At 39.8% G+C, this 19,219-nt stretch overlaps 1 protein-coding gene across 1 annotated transcript in view; it reads left to right on the top strand.

The window, feature by feature from the left end:
• Positions 1 to 4,175: 4,175 nt before the first annotated feature.
• PKP3 (plakophilin 3) overlaps positions 4,176 to 19,219 on the top strand; it is a 134,668-nt gene continuing 119,624 nt past the window's right edge. The window contains exon 1 of the mRNA XM_053720512.1: positions 4,176 to 4,313. Coding sequence (XP_053576487.1) covers positions 4,281 to 4,313 — 33 coding nt within the window. The 5' untranslated portion in view covers positions 4,176 to 4,280. The remainder of the gene's footprint in view (positions 4,314 to 19,219) is intronic.

Raw genomic sequence — 19,219 nt, 5'->3', positions numbered from 1 at the left:
GATTCACAAGTCTTGTGCATTTCACAGGGATTCACAAGTCTTGTGCATTTCACAGGGATTCACAAGTCTTGTGCATTTCTCAGGAATTCACAAGTCTTGTGCATTTCTCAGGGATTCACAAGTTTTGTGCATTTCACAGGGATTCACAAGTCTTGTGCATTTCTCAGGGATTTACAAGTCTTGTGTATTTCACAGAGATTCACAAGTCTTGTGCATTTCACAGGGATTAATAAGTCTTGTGCATTTCACAGGAATTCACAAGTCTTGTGCATTTCTCAGGGATTCACAAGTTTTGTGCATTTCACAGGGCTTCACAAGTCTTGTGTTTCTCACAGGGATTCACAAGTCTTGTGCATTTCACAGGGATTCACAAGTCTTGTGCATTTCTCAGGGATTTACAAGTCTTGTGTATTTCACAGAGATTCACAAGTCTTGTGCATTTCACAGGGATTAATAAGTCTTGTGCATTTCACAGGGATTCACAAGTCTTGTACATTTCTCAGGGATTCACAAGTCTTGTGCATTTCGTAGGGATTCACAAGTCTTGTGCATTTCTCAGGGATTCACAAGTCTTGTGCATTTCACAGGGATTAACAAGTCTTGTGCATTTCTCAGGGATTCACAAGTCTGTGCATTTCACAGGGATTAACATGTCTTTTACATTTCTCAGGGATTCACAAGTCTTGTGCATTTCGTAGGGATTCACAAGTCTTGTACATTTCTCAGGGATTCACAAGTCTTGTGCATTTCTCAGGGATTCACAAGTCTTGTGCATTTCTCAGGGATTCACAAGTCTTGTACATTTCTCAATGATTCACAAGTCTTGTGCATTTCTCAGGGATTCACAAGTCTTGTACATTTCTCTGGGATTCACAAGTCTTCTGCATTTCACAGGGATTTACAAGTCTTGTACATTTCTCAGGGATTCACAAGTCTTGTACGTTTCTCAGGGATTCACAATTCTTGTGCATTTCACAGAGATCCACAAATCTTGTGCATTTTACAGGGATTCACAAGTCTTGTGCATTTCTCAGGGATTCACAAGTCTTGTACATTTCTCAGGGATTCACAAGTCTTGTGCATTTCTCAGGGATTCACAAGTCTTGTGCATTTCTCAGGGATTCACAAGTCTTGTGCATTTCTTAGGGATTCACAAGTATTGTGCAATTCACAGGAATTCACAAGTCGTGTATTTCTCAGGGATTCACAAGTCTTGTGCATTTCACAGGGGTTCACAAGTCTTGTGCATTTCTCAGGGATTCACAAGTCTTGTGCATTTCTCAGGGATTCACAAGTCTTGTGTATTTCTCAGGGATGCACAAGCCTTGTGCATTTCACAGGGATTCACAAGTCTTGTGCATTTCTCAGGGATTCACAAGTCTTATGCATTTCTCAGGGATTCACAAGTCTTGTGTATTTCTCAGGGATTCACAAGTCTTGTGCATTTCACAGGAATTCACAAGTCTTGTGTATTTCTCAGGGATTCACAAGTCTTGTGCATTTCTCAGAGATTCACAAGTCGTGAAATTCACAGGGATTCACAAGTCTTGTGCATTTCTCAGGGATTCACAAGTCTTGTGCATTTCACAGGGATTCACAAGTCTTGTGCATTTCTCAGGGATTCACACGTCTTGTGCATTTCTCAGGGATTCACAAGTATTGTGCATTTCACATGGATTCACAAGTCTTGTGCATTTCACAGGGATTCACAAGTCTTGTGCATCTTACAGGGATTCACAAGTCTTGCACATTTTTCATTGATTTGCAAATATTGTGCATTTCACAGGGATTCACAAGTCTTGTGCATTTCTCAGAGATTCACAAGTCTCTTGCATTTCACAGGGATTCACAAGTCTTGTGCATTTCACAGGGATTCACAAGTCTTGTGCATTTCACAGGGATTCACAAGTCTTGTGCATTTTTCAGGAATTCACAAGTCTTGTGCATTTCTCAGGGATTCACAAGTTTTGTGCATTTCACAGGGATTCACAAGTCTTGTGCATTTCTCAGGGATTTACAAGTCTTGTGTATTTCACAGAGATTCACAAGTCTTGTGCATTTCACAGGGATTAATAAGTCTTGTGCATTTCACAGGAATTCACAAGTCTTGTGCATTTCTCAGGGATTCACAAGTTTTGTGCATTTCACAGGGCTTCACAAGTCTTGTGTTTCTCACAGGGATTCACAAGTCTTGTGCATTTCACAGGGATTCACAAGTCTTGTGCATTTCTCAGGGATTTACAAGTCTTGTGTATTTCACAGAGATTCACAAGTCTTGTGCATTTCACAGGGATTAATAAGTCTTGTGCATTTCACAGGGATTCACAAGTCTTGTACATTTCTCAGGGATTCACAAGTCTTGTGCATTTCGTAGGGATTCACAAGTCTTGTGCATTTCTCAGGGATTCACAAGTCTTGTGCATTTCACAGGGATTAACAAGTCTTGTGCATTTCTCAGGGATTCACAAGTCTGTGCATTTCACAGGGATTAACATGTCTTTTACATTTCTCAGGGATTCACAAGTCTTGTGCATTTCGTAGGGATTCACAAGTCTTGTACATTTCTCAGGGATTCACAAGTCTTGTGCATTTCTCAGGGATTCACAAGTCTTGTGCATTTCTCAGGGATTCACAAGTCTTGTACATTTCTCAATGATTCACAAGTCTTGTGCATTTCTCAGGGATTCACAAGTCTTGTACATTTCTCTGGGATTCACAAGTCTTCTGCATTTCACAGGGATTTACAAGTCTTGTACATTTCTCAGGGATTCACAAGTCTTGTACGTTTCTCAGGGATTCACAATTCTTGTGCATTTCACAGAGATCCACAAATCTTGTGCATTTTACAGGGATTCACAAGTCTTGTGCATTTCTCAGGGATTCACAAGTCTTGTACATTTCTCAGGGATTCACAAGTCTTGTGCATTTCTCAGGGATTCACAAGTCTTGTACATGTCTCAGGGATTCACAAGCATTGTACATGTCTCAGGGATTCACAAGTCTTGTACATTTCTCAGGTATTCACAAGTTTTGTGCATTTCTCAGGGATTCACAAGTCTTGTACATTTCTCTGGGATTCACAAGTCTTGTGCATTTCTCAGGGATTCACAAGTCTTGTACATTTCTTAGGGATTCACAAGTCTTGTGCATTTCACAGGGATTCAGAAGTCTTGTGCATTTCACAGGGATTCACAAGACTTGTGCATCTCACAGGGCTTCACAAGTCTTGTGCAGTTCTCAGGGATTCACAAGTCTTGTGCATTTCTCAGGGATTCACAAGTCTTGTGCATTTCTCAGGGATTCACAAGTCTTGTGCACTTCACAGGGATTCACAAGTCGTGTGCATTTTACAGGGATTCACAAGTCTTGTGCATCTCACATGGTTTCACAAGTCTTGTGCATCTCACAGGGATTCACAAGTCTTGTGCATTTCGTAGGGATTCACAAGTCTTGTGCATTTCTCAGGGATTCACAAGTCTTGTGCATTTCTCAGGGATTCACAAGTCTTGTGCACTTCACGAGTATTTTTATTGTACTGTCCCTACCACCTTCGCCTGATCTCTACGCTGATATCACCTATGTGCAAATTAGCCTTGAACCTAAAAACCTCCAAATTATTTTCTGGTATTTTTTGTTCTTTACAAACTAATATACAAGAAGGTTTTGCTAGCGCTGTATTAGTTTTAGTGATGCCCATGGCACGGGTAAATCTGCTACCTACCAGCTACCACTACCAATAGGTTCAGCTCATATTCCTTATAACTCCCACAAGCAGAGGGAACATACGGTGCAGATAAGCAAGGAGCATTTATTTGTAATAAAATAAATCCATACCATAAACCTACCTCTTGATATTTGCTGCCCAGCACACTGCTACCCTAGGCAGAGGCCAAAATAGACTTCTGGCTAGACCTAGTGAACAAACTATGTGATCATATTCTAATAATCTGCAGACCTTAACCCTTCTGTTGAATACCTTCTAGTCATAAAGATCATTGCTTCTATAGCTTGCTAATTAAAGCTTTCTGAGTTGTAACCAACAAAAATGCATTCCAGACTAAATCTACCTTGCCCAGAGGTGTAAGTTAAAGATTTTTGCCATCGTCACTCGCAACACATTTTGCCACTTGAAGAGTTAATGCTCGGTAGGGCGGAGGTGCAGGAACAGGTCCTGTGACATCACAGAATGATATAGTTTCCATTCTGTATATTTGATACAATTTGTGTAGTTACTTGTAGAATCATTCACACCCCAGACACTAACGAGACATTAGAACACAATGCTCCGGCAAGGCACTCCACTGCTATCTCAGGTATGGGCTGCAAAAAGCTATACAATGCAATGCTGCACAGGCACCTGGAAGAGAAGGGGTTACTGAAATGCACTATTGTATCTGGGAATGATTGGGTGACAGGAAAAGTGGTCAACAGTTCTCTTGCAGACAAGTGCTTCAGATACCAACATTCTGCATCTATTTTACAGGGAAACACAAATGTAGAGATGCTTTCACTACAAAGGGTTAACTAGATAACTGTCAAAGAGTGCTGCAACACACACACACACATACACTTATACACACACATACAGAAAGACAGACATACATACACACACATACACACACACACAGACATACATACACACACATACACTTATACACACACATACACAAAGACAGACATACATACACACACACACACAGACATACATACACACACATACACTTAAACACACACATACACACACACATACACAAACACACACACACATACATATACACACACATATACCCATACACACACATATACACATACACACACATATACACATATATACACAAATATACACATACACTTATACACATACACACATACACACACATAAACACATACACACACATATGCACACATTCACATATACACATACACACACATATACACATACACTAACATACACACACACATTCACACATACATACACACATACTCACACACACACTCACACATACACACAGACATACATAAACACATACACACACAGATACACACATACATACACACACACACACACAAACACAGAGACACACATGCAAACACACACAATCACTCACATACACACACAGACACACATATACACACATACATACTCACACAGACACACAGACACACGCACAGATACTCACACACGCACATATATACACATACATACTCACACACACATACATACTCACACACATACACACACACAGATACACACATACATACTCACACAGACACACATACACACACACACACATACACACATGCACAGATACACACATACACATAGGGTTAATAGTCTGATATCCTGCTTGCTTTTGGCACCAAGATGTTAATTGGGCTAAATTCTGCATGTCCATCAGAAAGTCATGTAAAATAAATATCATCTTATCTCTAGAGAGATGTTCTGCAGTAGCCTAGGGGCTTGTTACTATAATCATAATGTATAATATGCAGTAATGTGTTGAAGTATAGTGGCTGCACAAATGTAAAACTGGGATACAATAGGTATAAATAAAGCATAAATATTACTTTTGTACCGTTTTTGAGATTAGGCACCAAAGCCGTGAGGGATCGGGGATAGAAGTGTAACAAGAGGTATTAGGGGGAATGTTCTACCTTCCTAAAGTGTAATAGAGTAATAATATGTACAGCCTGCATGTGCTGCAAGTTATATTAATGTCCTGCAGGGCTGTCATGTCATTGTGATGCTGCTAGGTTGTTGTAAGCAGTTTAGCATTTGTAGATACTTGGCAGGACTATAATATGTAGGGACATATTGTACAGGTATCTGGTAGTCATGGGTTGGATTCCAGTCGGATAGAATTGATATGTAATAAATACATGGTACGGCAGCTCCAGTGATTTTTTAATTTTTTGCATCATTTTCTAAACTAATCCATAGGAAGAGTCGCTGTTTAAATTAGAAAAACTGCTTGAGTTAGAAAACGATATAACAGCAAATTCTAGTTAAACAGACAGTCAACACAAGAATGTTTGTTGTTTAAAAAGAAAGATAATCCCTTTATTATCTATTCCTCAGTTTTGCATAACCAACACAATTATAATAATACACGTTTTACCTCGGTAATTACCTTGTATTTATGCCTCTGCAAACTGCCCTCCTTAATTCAGTTCTTTTGACAGACTTGCATTTTAGCCAAAAACTGACTCCTAGGTAACTTTAAATGCATTAGCTCAATGTTATCTATATGACACACATGAACTAATGCCCTCTAGTGGTGAAAAACTGTCAAAATGCATTCAGATTAGAGGCGGCCTTCAAGGTCTAAGAAATTAGCATATGAGCCTACCTAGGTTTAGCTTTTAACTAAGAATACCAAGTGAACAAAGCAAAATTGGTGATAAAAGTAAATTGGAAAGTTGTTTAAAATGACATGCCCTATTTGAGTCATCAAAATTTATTTTGGATTTGACTGCCCCTTTAAATACACAAAAACAAACAAAAATAAAACAACAAATAGAAGCAGAAATATCGGAAGATATTCACAGCCTCCACAGAAGACAAAAATACATAGCTACAGCCAAAGCGATGGCTTATTAATTCAATATTCATCATGACATGTAAATTCATGGACAAGCCCTCTGAAATCTGTAGTAGACTATTGAAAAGATATCCTGACCTGCAGGTTGTAGGCTAGTCTGTATGAGAGATATCTTAAAGGTAGTAGGCTAGTCTTTATGAGAGATATCCTACAGGTAGTAGGATAGTCTGTATGAGAGATATCCTACAGGTAGTAGGCTAGTCTGTATGAGAGATATCCTACAGGTAGTAGGCTAGTCTGTATGAGAGATATCCTACAGGTAGTATGTTAGTCTGTATGAGAGATATCCTACAGGTAGTAGGCATGTCTATATGAGAGATATCCTACAGGTAGTAGGCTAGTCTGTATGAGAGATATCCTACAGGTAGTAGGCTAGTCTGTATGAGAGATATCCTACAGGTAGTATGTTAGTCTGTATGAGAGATATCCTACAGGTAGTAGGCATGTCTATATGAGAGATATCCTACAGGTAGTAGGCTAGTCTGTATGAGAGATATCCTACAGGTAGTAGGCTAGTCTGTATGAGAGATATCCTACAGGTAGTATGTTAGTCTGTATGAGAGATATCCTACAGGTAGTAGGCTAGTCTGTATGACAGATATCCTGCAGGTAGTAGGCTAGTCTGTATGAGATATATTCGACAAGTAGTAGGCTAGTCTGTATAAAGAGATATCCTACAGGTAGTTGGCTAGTCTGTAAGAGAGATATCCTAAAGGTAGTAGGCTAGTCTATATGATAGATATCCTACAGGTAGTAGGCTAGTCTGAATGAAAGATATCCTACAGGTAATATGTTAGTCTGTATGAGAGCTATCCTGCAGGTAGTAGATTAGTCTGTATGAGAGATATCCTACATTTAATATGTTAGCGGGTATAAGAGATATCCTACAGGTAGTAGCCTAGTCTGTATGAGAGCTATCCTGCAGGTAGTAGGCTACTCTGTATGAGAGATATCCTACAGGTAGTAGACTAGCCTGTATGAGAACTATCCTACAGGCAGTAGGCTAGTCTATATGAGTGGTATCCTACAGGTAGTATGCTATTTTGAATGAGAGATATCCTACAGGTAGGGTAGTCTGTTTGAGAGATATTCTACAGGTAGTAGGGTAGTCTGTATGAGAAATATCCTGCAGGTAGTAGGCTAGTCTGTATAAAAATATCCTACAGGTAGTAGGCTAGTCTGTATGAGAGACAACCTGCAGGCAGTAGGCTAGTCTGTATGAGAGATATCCTACAGGTAGTAAAATAGACTGTATGAGAGATATCCTACAGGTAGTAGGCTAGTCTGTTTGAAAGATATCTTACAGGTAGTTGGCTAGTCCGTATGAGAAATATTCTACACATAGTAGGCTAGTCTGTATGATGAGAGATATCCTGCAGATAGTAGGCTATTCTTATTAAAAAAATATCCTATATGTAGTAGGCTAGTCTGTATGAGAGATATCCCACAGGTAGTAGGCTAGTCTGTATGAGAGATATCCTACAGGTAGTAGCCTAGTCTGTATGAGAGATATCCTACAGGTAGTAGGCTGGTATTTATAAGAAATATCCTGCAGGTAGTAGGCTATTCTGTATAAAAAATATCCTACTGGTGGTAGGCTAGTTTGTATGAGAGATATCCTACAGGTAGTAGGCTAGTCTAAATGAACGATATCCTACAGGTAGTAGGCATGTCTATATGAGAGATATCCTACAGGTAGTAGGCTAGTCTGTATGAGAAATATCCTACAGGTAGTAAGCTAGTCTGTATGATAGATATCCTACAGGTAGTAGGCTAGTCTGTATGAGAGATATCCTATAGGTAGTAGGCTAGTCTGTATGAGTGATATCCTACAGGTTATAGACTAGGAGAGATATCCCACAGGTAGTAGGCTAAAAAAGAATAAAAAACAGAGGCGCCACCATGGCCTAATATTGCCAGTACAGGTAAAATGAGCAGCAATATGAGAATGTGTATACTCACAAATATAAAGCACCCCACTGGTGCTAGTAGAGCAGACTGACACTTCTCAGTGGTTCAGCACACTGTATCCAAAGCGCAGAGACAGTCAGGAATCCTCTGACACTCCAATGTATATGTGCCTATGGATAAAGGAAAAAGCAACACGACATGGCCCAATATCATCAAGACAAGGGGAAAATAATACCAATTGCTTGTACTTACAAGATGGTGGGCACCTGCAGGTGCAATCTCAGCAAACTGGAGCCAAAACGTCGCCCAGTAGACTTAAAACAGCAATCCTCAACAGGAACCAGGATCAATGATATAATTTATCACAGGAGGTGATAAAAACACACACAATTGCAAGTGTATAAAAGTATAAAAAGTCTTTATTAACACTCTGCGCTTTGGATACAGTGTGCTGAACCACTGAGAAGTGTCAGTCTGCTCTACTAGCACCAGTGGGGTGCTTTATGTTTGTGAGTATACACATTCTCATATTGCTGCTCATTTTACCTGTACTGGCGATATTAGGCCATGGTGGCGCCTCTGTTTTTTATTCTTTTTTAGATTCCATACTACAGGATAGCCATCCTTTGACAGAGTGCAGCCTCAAACATCTGGAAATTGTCATTACCCTGGACTCATAGACTTTCACATTATCATTATATGGTTTTGAATTGATTTTATTATTTTTTCCAATCTATGTTTATATTCTAGTAATATATATATATTCTTTTATATATATATAGTTTTTTTACTATTATAATTTTCAGCATTGTGGTTACTTACTTATGTCCACATTTTAGATTTTTTAGGGTTTTATTTATAGTTTTATAATTGTTGCTATTATCATATTTCTAGATTTAGGCCTGTTTTTTTCTGTCGAGACATTACAAGCACTACCATATCACCTATTATATTGGAACTGAGGAAGCGCCCCCTAAGGACGTGGTGTGTCCACTGAGTACACACCACTCTCTCCATACAAGGTAGTAGGCTAGTCGCTATGAGAGATATCCTACAGGTAGTAGGCTAGTCTGTATTAGAGATATGCAGGTAGCAGGCTATTCTGTATTAAAAAATATCCTACAAGTAGTAGGCTACTCTGTATGAGAGATATCCTACAGGTAGTAGGCTACTCTGAGATATATTCTGCAGGTAGTAGGCTAGTCTGTATGAGTGGCTAGTCTGTATGAGAGATATCCTACAGGTAGTAGACTAGTCTGTATGAGAGGTATCCTACAGGTAGTAGGTTAGTCTGTGTCTGTATGAGAGATATCCTAAAGGTAGTAGACTAGTCTGGATGAGAAATCTCCTGCAGGTACTAGGTTACTCTGTATGAGATATATCCTACAGGTAGTAAGCTAGTCTGTGTGAGAGATCTACTACAGGTAGTAGGCTAGTCTGCATAAATAATATCATACAGGTAGTTGGCTAGTCTGTATGAGAGATATCCTACAGCAAGTAGGCTAGTCTGTATGCAAGATATTCCACATGTAATAAGCTTGTCTGTATGAGAGATATCCTACAGGTAGTAGGTTAGTCTGTATGATAGATATCTTACAGGTAGTAGGCTAGTCTGTTTGAGATATGTCCTACAGGTAGTAGGCTAGTCTTTATGAGATATATCCTACCGGTAGTAGGCTCGTCTGTATGAGAGATATCATACAGGTAGTAGGTTAGTCTGTATGAGAAATATCCTACAGGTAGTAGGCTAGTCTGTATGAGAGATATCCTACAGGTAGTAGGCTAGTCTGTATGAGAGATATCCTACAGGTAGTAGGCTAGGAGAGATATCCTACAGGTAGTATGCTAGTCTGTATGAGAGGCTAGTCTGTATGAGAGATATCCTGCAGGTAGTAGTCTAGTCTGTATGAGAGGCATCCTACAGGTAGTAGGCTAGTCTGTATGAGAGATATCCTACAGGTAGTAGACTAGTCTGTATGAGAGATTTCCTGCAGATAGTAGGTTAGTCTGAATGAGGGATATCCTACAGGTAGTAGACTAGTCTGTATGAGAGATATACTACAGGTAGTAGGCTAGTCTGTATAAAAAATATCATAGAGGTAGTAGGCTAGTCTGTATGAGAGACATCCTACAGAATGTAGGCTAGTCTGTATGATAGATATTCTACATGTAGTAGGCTAGACTGTATGAGAGATATCCTACAGGTAGTAGGTTAGTCTGTATGAGAGCTATCCTACAGGTAGTAGGCTAGTCTATATTAGCAGTATCCTACAGGTAGTTGGCTAGTCTGTATGAGAGATATCCTACAGGTAGTAGGGTAGTCTGTATGAGAGATATCCTGCAGATAGTAGGCTAGTCTGTATAAAAAATATCCTACAGGTAGTAGACTAGTCTGTATCAGAGATATCCTACAGGTAGTAGGCTAGTCTGTATGAGAGATATCCTACTTGTAGTAGGCTAGTCTGTATGAGAGATATCTACTACTACAGGTAGTAGTAGGTTAGTCTGTATGAGAGATATTGTACAGATAGTAGGCTAGTCTGTTTGAGAGATATCCGTCAGGCAGTAGGCTAGTTTGTATGATATATATCATGCAGGTAGTAGGATACTCTGTATAAGAGATATTCTACAGATAGTAGGCTAGTCTGTATGAGAGATATCCTACAGGTAGTAGACTAGTCTTTATGAGAGATTTCCTGCAGCTGTTGTGTAGTAAGGCAGATTAGAGGAAGATATCTCGCTGGTTTGTAGGAGACTACATTAAAGCTAAAATGTTTTGTATGTCTATGTATTAGCCTACTAAAGAGCTATAGGGCCTAATCTCTACTCTAGCTCTCCAGAGAGCTGTATGATCTGTTTTCACAACCAGTATACTAGATAATTACAGCATATTCCAAAACTAGCTAAAACCACTAAAGACCTGCAGTAAAGCTCTCTGATATACTAGCCTACTACAGATCTTTAGGGAAGCTTTTAGATAAACTAGCTTAGTAGTGTCCTGTAGGGAAGCTCTCCAATAAACTAGTTTACTACAGACCTGCAGGAAAGTCCTGCTATAAACTAGCTTACTAGAGACATGCAGAGAAGCACTCTTATACACTAGCCTACTACAGATCTGCAGGGAAGTTTTCCGATAAACTAAGTTACTACATACCTTCAGGGAGGCTCTCTTATAAAGTAGCTTACTACAGACCTGCAGGGAAGCTGTTTATAAACTAGCTTACTACAAACCTGAAGGGAAGCTCTGCTACATACTAGCTTACTACAGATCTTCAGGACTAGCTGACTACAGACCTGTAGGGAAGCTGTTTTTTAAACTAGCTTACTACAGACCTGCAGGGAAGTTCTCCTATAAACTAGCTTACTACAGACCTGCAGAGAAGCTCTCATATAAACTAGATTACTAGAGACCTGCAGGGAAGCTGTCCAATAAACTAGCTTACTAGAGACCTGCAGGGAAGCTGTCCAATAAACTAGCTTACTACACACCTGCAGGGAAGCTCTCAGATAAACTATCTTACTACAAACCTGCAGGGAAGCTTTCCTATAAACTAGCTTACTATAAACCTACAGGGAAGCTCTGCTTTTAACTAGCTGACTTCAGACCTGCAGGGACTAGTTTACTACAGACCTATAGGGAAGCTCTTTTTTAAACTAGCTTACTACAGACCTGCAGGGATGTTCTATAAACTAGCTTACTACAGACCTGCAGAAAAGCTCTCATATAAACTAGATTACTATAGACCTGCAGGGAAGCTCTCTGATAAACTAGCTTACTACAGACCTGCAGGGACTCTCTTATTAAGTATCTTACTACTGACCTGCAGGGATGCTCTGCATCTGCAATAAACTAGCTTACTACAGATCTTCAGGACTAGCTTACTACAGCCATGTAGGGAAGCTCTTTTTTAAACTAGCTTACTACAGACCTGCAGGGAAGTTCTCCTATAAACTAGCTTACTACAGACCTGCAGAGAAGCTCTCATATAAACTAGATTACTAGAGACCTGCAGGGAAGCTCTCTGATAAACTAGCTTACTAGAGATCTGCAGGGAAGCTGACCAATAAACTAGCTTACTACACACCTGCAGGGAAGCTCTCCGATAAACTATCTTACTACAAACCTGCAGGGAAGCTTTCCTATAAACTAGCTTACTATAAACCTACAGGGAAGCTCTGCTTTTAACTAGCGGATTTCAGGCCTGCAGGGACTCTCTTATTAAGAAGCTTACTACTGACCTGCAGGGATGCTCTGCTATAAACTAGCTTACTAGAGACATGCAGGGACGCTCTCTTATAAACTAGCGGATTACAGACCTGCAGAGACGCTCTCTTATAAAGTAGCTTACTACTGACCTGCAAGGAAGCTCTGCTATAAACTAGCTGACTACAGACCTGCAGGGAAGCTCTCTTATAAACTAGCCTACTACAGATCTGTAGGGAAGCTCTCCGATAAACTAAGTTACTACAGACCTTCAGGGAAGCTCTCTTATAAAGTAGCTTACTACAGACCTGCAGGGAAGCTGTCTATTAACTAGCTTACTACAAACCTGCAGGGAAGCTCTGCTACAAACTAGCTTATTACAGATCTTCAGGACTAGCTTACTACAGACCTGTAGGGAAGCTCTTTTTTAAACTAGCTTACTACAGACCTGCAGGGAAGTTCTCCTATAAACTAGCTTACTACAGACCTGCAGAGAAGCTCTCATATAAACTAGATTACTAGAAACATGCAGGGAAGCTGTCCAATAAACTAGCTTACTAGAGACCTGCAGGGAAGCTGTCCAATAAACTAGCTTACTACACACCTGCAGGGAAGCTCTCCGATAAACTATCTTACTACAAACCTGCAGGGAAGCTTTCCTATAAACTAGCTTACTATAAACCTACAGGGAAGCTCTGCTTTTAACTAGCTGACTTCAGACCTGCAGGGACTCTCTTATTAAGTAGCTTACTACTGACCTGCAGAGATGCTCTGCTATAAACTAGCTTACTACAGATCTTCAGGACTAGCTTACTACAGACCTGTAGGGAAGCTCTTTTTTAAACTAGCTTACTACAGACCTGCAGGGAAGTTCTATAAACTAGCTTACTACAGACCTGCAGAGAAGCTCTCATATAAACTAGATTACTAGAGACCTGCAGGGAAGCTCTCTGATAAACTAGCTTACTACAGACCTGCAGGGACTCTCTTATTAAGTATCTTACTACTGACCTGCAGGGATGCTCTGCGTCTGCTATAAACTAGCTTACTACAGATCTTCAGGACTAGCTTACTACAGACCTGTAGGGAAGCTCTTTTTTAAAACTAGCTTACTACAGACCTGCAGGGAAGCTCTCCTATAAACTAGCTTACTACAGACCTGCAGAGAAGCTCTCATATAAACTAGATTACTAGAGACCTGCAGGGAAGCTCTCTGATAAACTAGCTTAATAGAGACCTGTAGGGAAGCTGTCCAATAAACTAGCTTACTACACACCTGCAGGGAAGCTCTCCGATAAACTATCTTACTACAAACCTGCAGGGAAGCTTTCCTATAAACTAGCTTACTATAAACCTACAGGGAAGCTCTGCTTTAAACTAGCTGATTTCAGACCTGCAGGGACTCTCTTATTAAGAAGCTTACTACTGATCTGAAGAGATGCTCTGCTATAAACTAGCTTACTAGAGACATGCAGGGATACTCTCTTATAAACTAGCGGATTGCAGACCTGCAAAGACGCTCTCTTATAAAGTAGCTTACTACTGACCTGCAGGGAAGCTCTGCTATAAGCTAGCTGACTACAGACCTGCAGGGAATCTCTCTTATAAACTAGCTTACTAGATACCTGCAGGGATGTTCTCCAATAAACTAGCTTACTAGAGACCTGCAGGAAAGCTCTCTGATAAGCATACTACAAACTTGCAGGGAAGGTCTCTTATAAACTAGCTTAGTACAGGCGTGCAGGGAAGATTTGCTATAAACTAGCTTCCCTGTACGTTTGCTGTAAAATAGTTTATAGGAGATCTTCTATGCACAACTTTAGTAGGCTAGTTTATAAGATATCTTCCCTGCAGTAAGCTAGTTTTGATAAGAGGTTTCCTGCAGGTCCGTGGTAATCCATTTTATAGAAGATCTTCCTTACTGGTCTGTAGTAAGCTAGTTTATAGGAGCGTTTCCATGCACATCTATAGTAGGCTAATTTATAAGAGAGCTTTTTTGTAGTAAGCAAGTTTATATGAGATCTTATGTTCACGTCTATAGTAAGCTAGTTTATAGCAGATCTTCTCTGCATATCTGCAGTAAACTAGTTTATAGGAGAGCTTCCCTGCACATCTATAGTAGGCTCCTTTATATGTGATCTTCTCTGCACATCTGCAGTAAGCTAATTTATAAAAGAGTTTTTCTGCACATTATTCTTATTATTATTATTCTTTATTTATAAAGCGCTAACAGATTCCGCAGCGCTGCCCATGGGTACAAGGATAACAGTACAATGGAGAAACAATACGATAAAAGACAACATTTTACAAACAAAGTACAGGGGGAATTGAGGGCCCTATTCCCGTGGGAACTTACAATCTAGATGGAAAACAGGAGGTGGGGACTGCAAAGGTGAGAATGATATTAGTGAGGAGATAGAGGGCAACTGTTAATTAAGTGAAGTTAGTTTGTTAATAAGTCGAGTGATAAGCTTCCCTGAACAGAAAGGTATTTAGGGAACGTTTAAAGGAGGAGAGGTTAGGGGCAACTCTGACAGCACGAGGAAGTGCATTCCAGAGGGTTGGTGTCGCAAGAGAGAAGTCCTGTAGTCTAGCATGAGAGGAGGTGATTGTAGAGGACGAAAGAAGCAGGTCGTTGTTGGATCTTAGGGGATGGGCCGGAGTATATTTGTTGATAAGTGAGGACAGGTAGGGTGGGGCAGCATTGGTGAGGGCTTTGTAGGTCAGGGTGAGAATTTTGAATTTAACTCTGTTGTTAATGGGGAGCCAATGAAGGGACTCACAGAGAGGTGCAGCAGAAACAGAGTGTCGAGAGAGGTGGATTAGCCTGGCAGATGCATTTAGGATGGATTGGAGGGGAGAGATGCGGGAGAGAGGGAGGCCAGTTAGTAAGTTGTTACAGTAGTCAAGTCGGGAAATTACCAGGGAGTGAATTAGCTGTTTAGTAGTTTCAGCGCTTAGAAATGGAAGAAGTTTGGAGATATTGCATAGGTGGTTGCGGCAGGATGAACAGAGCAATTGGATGTGGGGAATGAAGTCAAGCGTGACTCAGAGGCAGCGGACTTGGGGTGATGGGGAGATAGTGGTGCCGCCGCCCGCCAACAGTGATAGAAAAATTAGAAACTTGAGTAGAGTTAGAGGGGGGAATTAGAAGTAGTCCGGTCTTGGACATGTTTATTCTTAGGTGGTGAGAGGCCATCCAGGAGGAAATGCCAGATAAACAGTCGCTGTTAATAAGTTTACCCAGTGAAGAAGTGTAAATAGAGAAGAGTAGAGGACCCAGGACCAAGCCTTGTGGTACTCCAACAGACAGAGACAAAAGAGAGGAGTCACCAGCAAAAGAGACGGAGTAGGATCTGTTAGAGAGATAAGAGTGGATCCAGGAGAGGGCAGTGCCACAGACTCCAAAAGAGATGAGAGTCCGTAGGAGAAGGGGATGGTCAACAGTGTCAAAGGCAGCAGAGAGGTCAAGTAAGATGAGTATAGAGTAGTAGCCTTTGTTTTTAGCAGAAAGGAGATCGTTAGTAACCTTAGTGAGGGCAGTCTCAGTAGTAAGCTAGTTTATAGGAGATCTTTTGTGCACATCAGTAGTAATATTGTTTAAATAAGAGCTTCTCTGCACATCTGTAGTTAGCTAGTTTATAGCAGATGTTTTTTCAAATCTGTAGTAAGCACATCTTAAGTAAGCTATTATATAGGAGATCTGTTCACATCTGTAGTAAGCTAGTTTAAAAAATAGCTTCTGTGCATATCTGCAGTAAGCTAGTTTATAGATGTTCTCTGCATATCTGTAGTAAGTTAGTTTATAGGAGATCTCTGCACATCTGTTGTTAGTTAGTTTATAGGAAGATCTTCTCTGCACATCTGTAGTAAGTTAGTTTATAGGAGATCTTCTCTGCACATCTGTAGTAAGTTAGTTTATAGGAGATCTTCTGTAAACATCTGTAGTTAGCTAGTTTATAGCAGATGTTCTTTGCAAATCTGTAGTAAGTACATCTTTAGCAAGCTATTATATAGGAGATCTGTACACATCTGTAGTAAGCTAGTTTAAAAGAGAGCTTCTGTGCATATCTGCAGTAAGCTAGTTTATAGATGTTCTCTGCACATCTGTAGTAAGCTAGGTTATATGAGATCTTCTGTGCATATCTGCAGTAAGCTAGTTTATAGATGTTCTCTGCAAATCTGTAGTAAGTTAGTTTATAGGAGATCTGTGCACATCTGTTGTAAGTTAGTTTATAGGAAGATCTTCTCTGCACATCTGTAGTAAGTTAGTTTATAAGAAGATCTTCTCTGCACATCTGTAGTAAGTTAGTTTATAGGAGATCTTCTCTGCACATCTGTAGTTAGCTAGTTTATAGCAGATGTTCTTTGCAAATCTGTAGTAAGTACATCTTTAGTAAGCTAGTTTATAGATGTTCTCTGCACATCTGTAGTAAGCTAGGTTATATGAAATCTTCTTTGCATATCTGCAGTAAGCTAGTTTATAGATGTTCTCTGCACATCAGAAGTAAGCTAGGTTATATGAGATCTCTGCATATCTGTAGTAAGTTAGTTTATAGGAGATATTATCTGCATATCAGTAGTAAGTTAGTTTATAGGAGATCTTCTCTGCACATCTGTAGTAAGCTAGTTTATAGATCTTCTCTGCATATCTGCATTAAGTTAGTTTATTGGAGATCTCTGCATATCTGTAGTAAGTTAGTTTATAGGAGATCTTCTCTGCACATCTGTAGTAAGCTACTTTATAGATCTTCTCTGCAAATCTGTAGTAAGCTAGTTAATAGATCTTCTCTGCATATCTGTAGTAAGTTAGTTTATAGGAGATCTCTGCATATCAGTAGTAAGCTAGTTTATAGGAAATCTTCCCTGCATATATGTAGTAAGTTAGTTTATAGGAGATTGTCTCTGCATATCTGTAGTAAGTTAGTTTATAGGAGATCTTCTCTGCACACATTTTTTAAGCTATTATTTAGGAGATCTTCTGTACACATCTGTAGTAAGCTAGTTTATAAGAGATCTTCTCTGCACATCTGTAGTAAGCTAGTTTTTAGGAGATCTTCTCTGCATATCTGTAGTAAGTTAGTTTATAGGAGATATAGGCCCCTATTTATGAAAGTCTGGCGGACCTGATCCGACAGTGCGGATCAGGTCCGCCAGACCTTGCTCGCCGTATTCAGCATTGCACCAGCAGCTCACAAGAGCTGCTGGTGCAACGCCGCCCCCTGCAGACTCGCGGCCAATGGGCCGCCAGCAGGGGGGTGTCAATCAACCCAATCGTACTCGATCTGGTTGATTTCCGGCGATGTCTGTCCACCTGCTCAGAGCTTCATAACTGCTTCATAACTGCTGTTTCTGGCAAGCCTGGAGCTTGATGCCAGAAACACGGGGCATATGCTCCATACGCAGCTTGATAAATATGCCCCATTCTCTGCACATATGTAGTTAGCTATTATAAAGGAGATCTTCTGTACACATCTGTAGTAAGCTAGTTTATAGGAGATCATCTGTACACATCTGCAGTAAGCTAGTTTATAAGAGATGTTCTGTACACATCTGTAGTAAGCTTCTTTATAGGAGATATCTGCACATCTGCAGTAAGCTAGTTTATAAAAGAACTTTTTCTGCACATCTTTAGTAAGCTGGTTTCTAGGAGATTTTCTCTGAGTATCTGTAGTAAGCTAGTTTATAGGAGATCATCTGTACACATCTGCATGCAGTAAGCTAATTTATAAGATATCTTCTGTACACATCTGTAGTAAGATAGTTTATAGGAGATCTCTGCACATCTGTAGTTAGCTAGTTTATAGCAGATGTTCTTTGCAAATCTGTAGTAAGCTAGTTTATAGCAGATGTTCTTTGCATATCTGTAGTAAGTTCATTTATAGCAGATGCTCTTTGCAAATCTGTAGTAAGCTATTTTATAGATGTTCTCTGCATATCTGTAGTAAGCTAGTTTATAGGAGATCTTCTCTGCATATCAGTAGTAAGCTAGTTTATAGATGTTCTTTGCATATCTGTAGTAAGTTCATTTATAGCAGATGCTCTTTGCAAATCTGTAGTGAGCTAGTTTATAGGAGTTCTTCTCTGCATATCAGTAGTAAGCTAGTTTATAGATCTTCTCTGCATATCAATAGTAAGTTAGTTTATAGATCTCTGCATATCTGTAGTAAGTTAGTTTATAGGAGATCTCTGCATATCAGTAGTAAGCTAGTTTATAGATCTTCTCTGCATATCATTAGTAAGCTAGTTCAGAGATCTTCTCTGCATATCTGTAGTAAGCTAGTTTATAGATGATATTCTCTGCATATATTTAGTGAGCTAGTTTATAGATCTTCTCTGCATATCTGTAGTAAGTTAGTTTATAGGAGATCTTCTCTGCACATCTGTAGTAAGCTAGTTTATAAGATAGCTTCTGTGCACATCCGTAGTAAACTAATTTATAGGAAGATCTTCTCTGCACATCTGTAGTAAGTTAGTTTATAGGAGATCTTCTCTGCACATC

Source organism: Bombina bombina, chromosome 7, assembly GCF_027579735.1.
Source record: "Bombina bombina isolate aBomBom1 chromosome 7, aBomBom1.pri, whole genome shotgun sequence".
Classification (NCBI taxonomy): domain Eukaryota; kingdom Metazoa; phylum Chordata; class Amphibia; order Anura; family Bombinatoridae; genus Bombina; species Bombina bombina.
The sequence above is the reverse complement of the archived record's forward strand: the minus strand, read 5'-3'. Positions and strand labels throughout refer to the sequence as shown.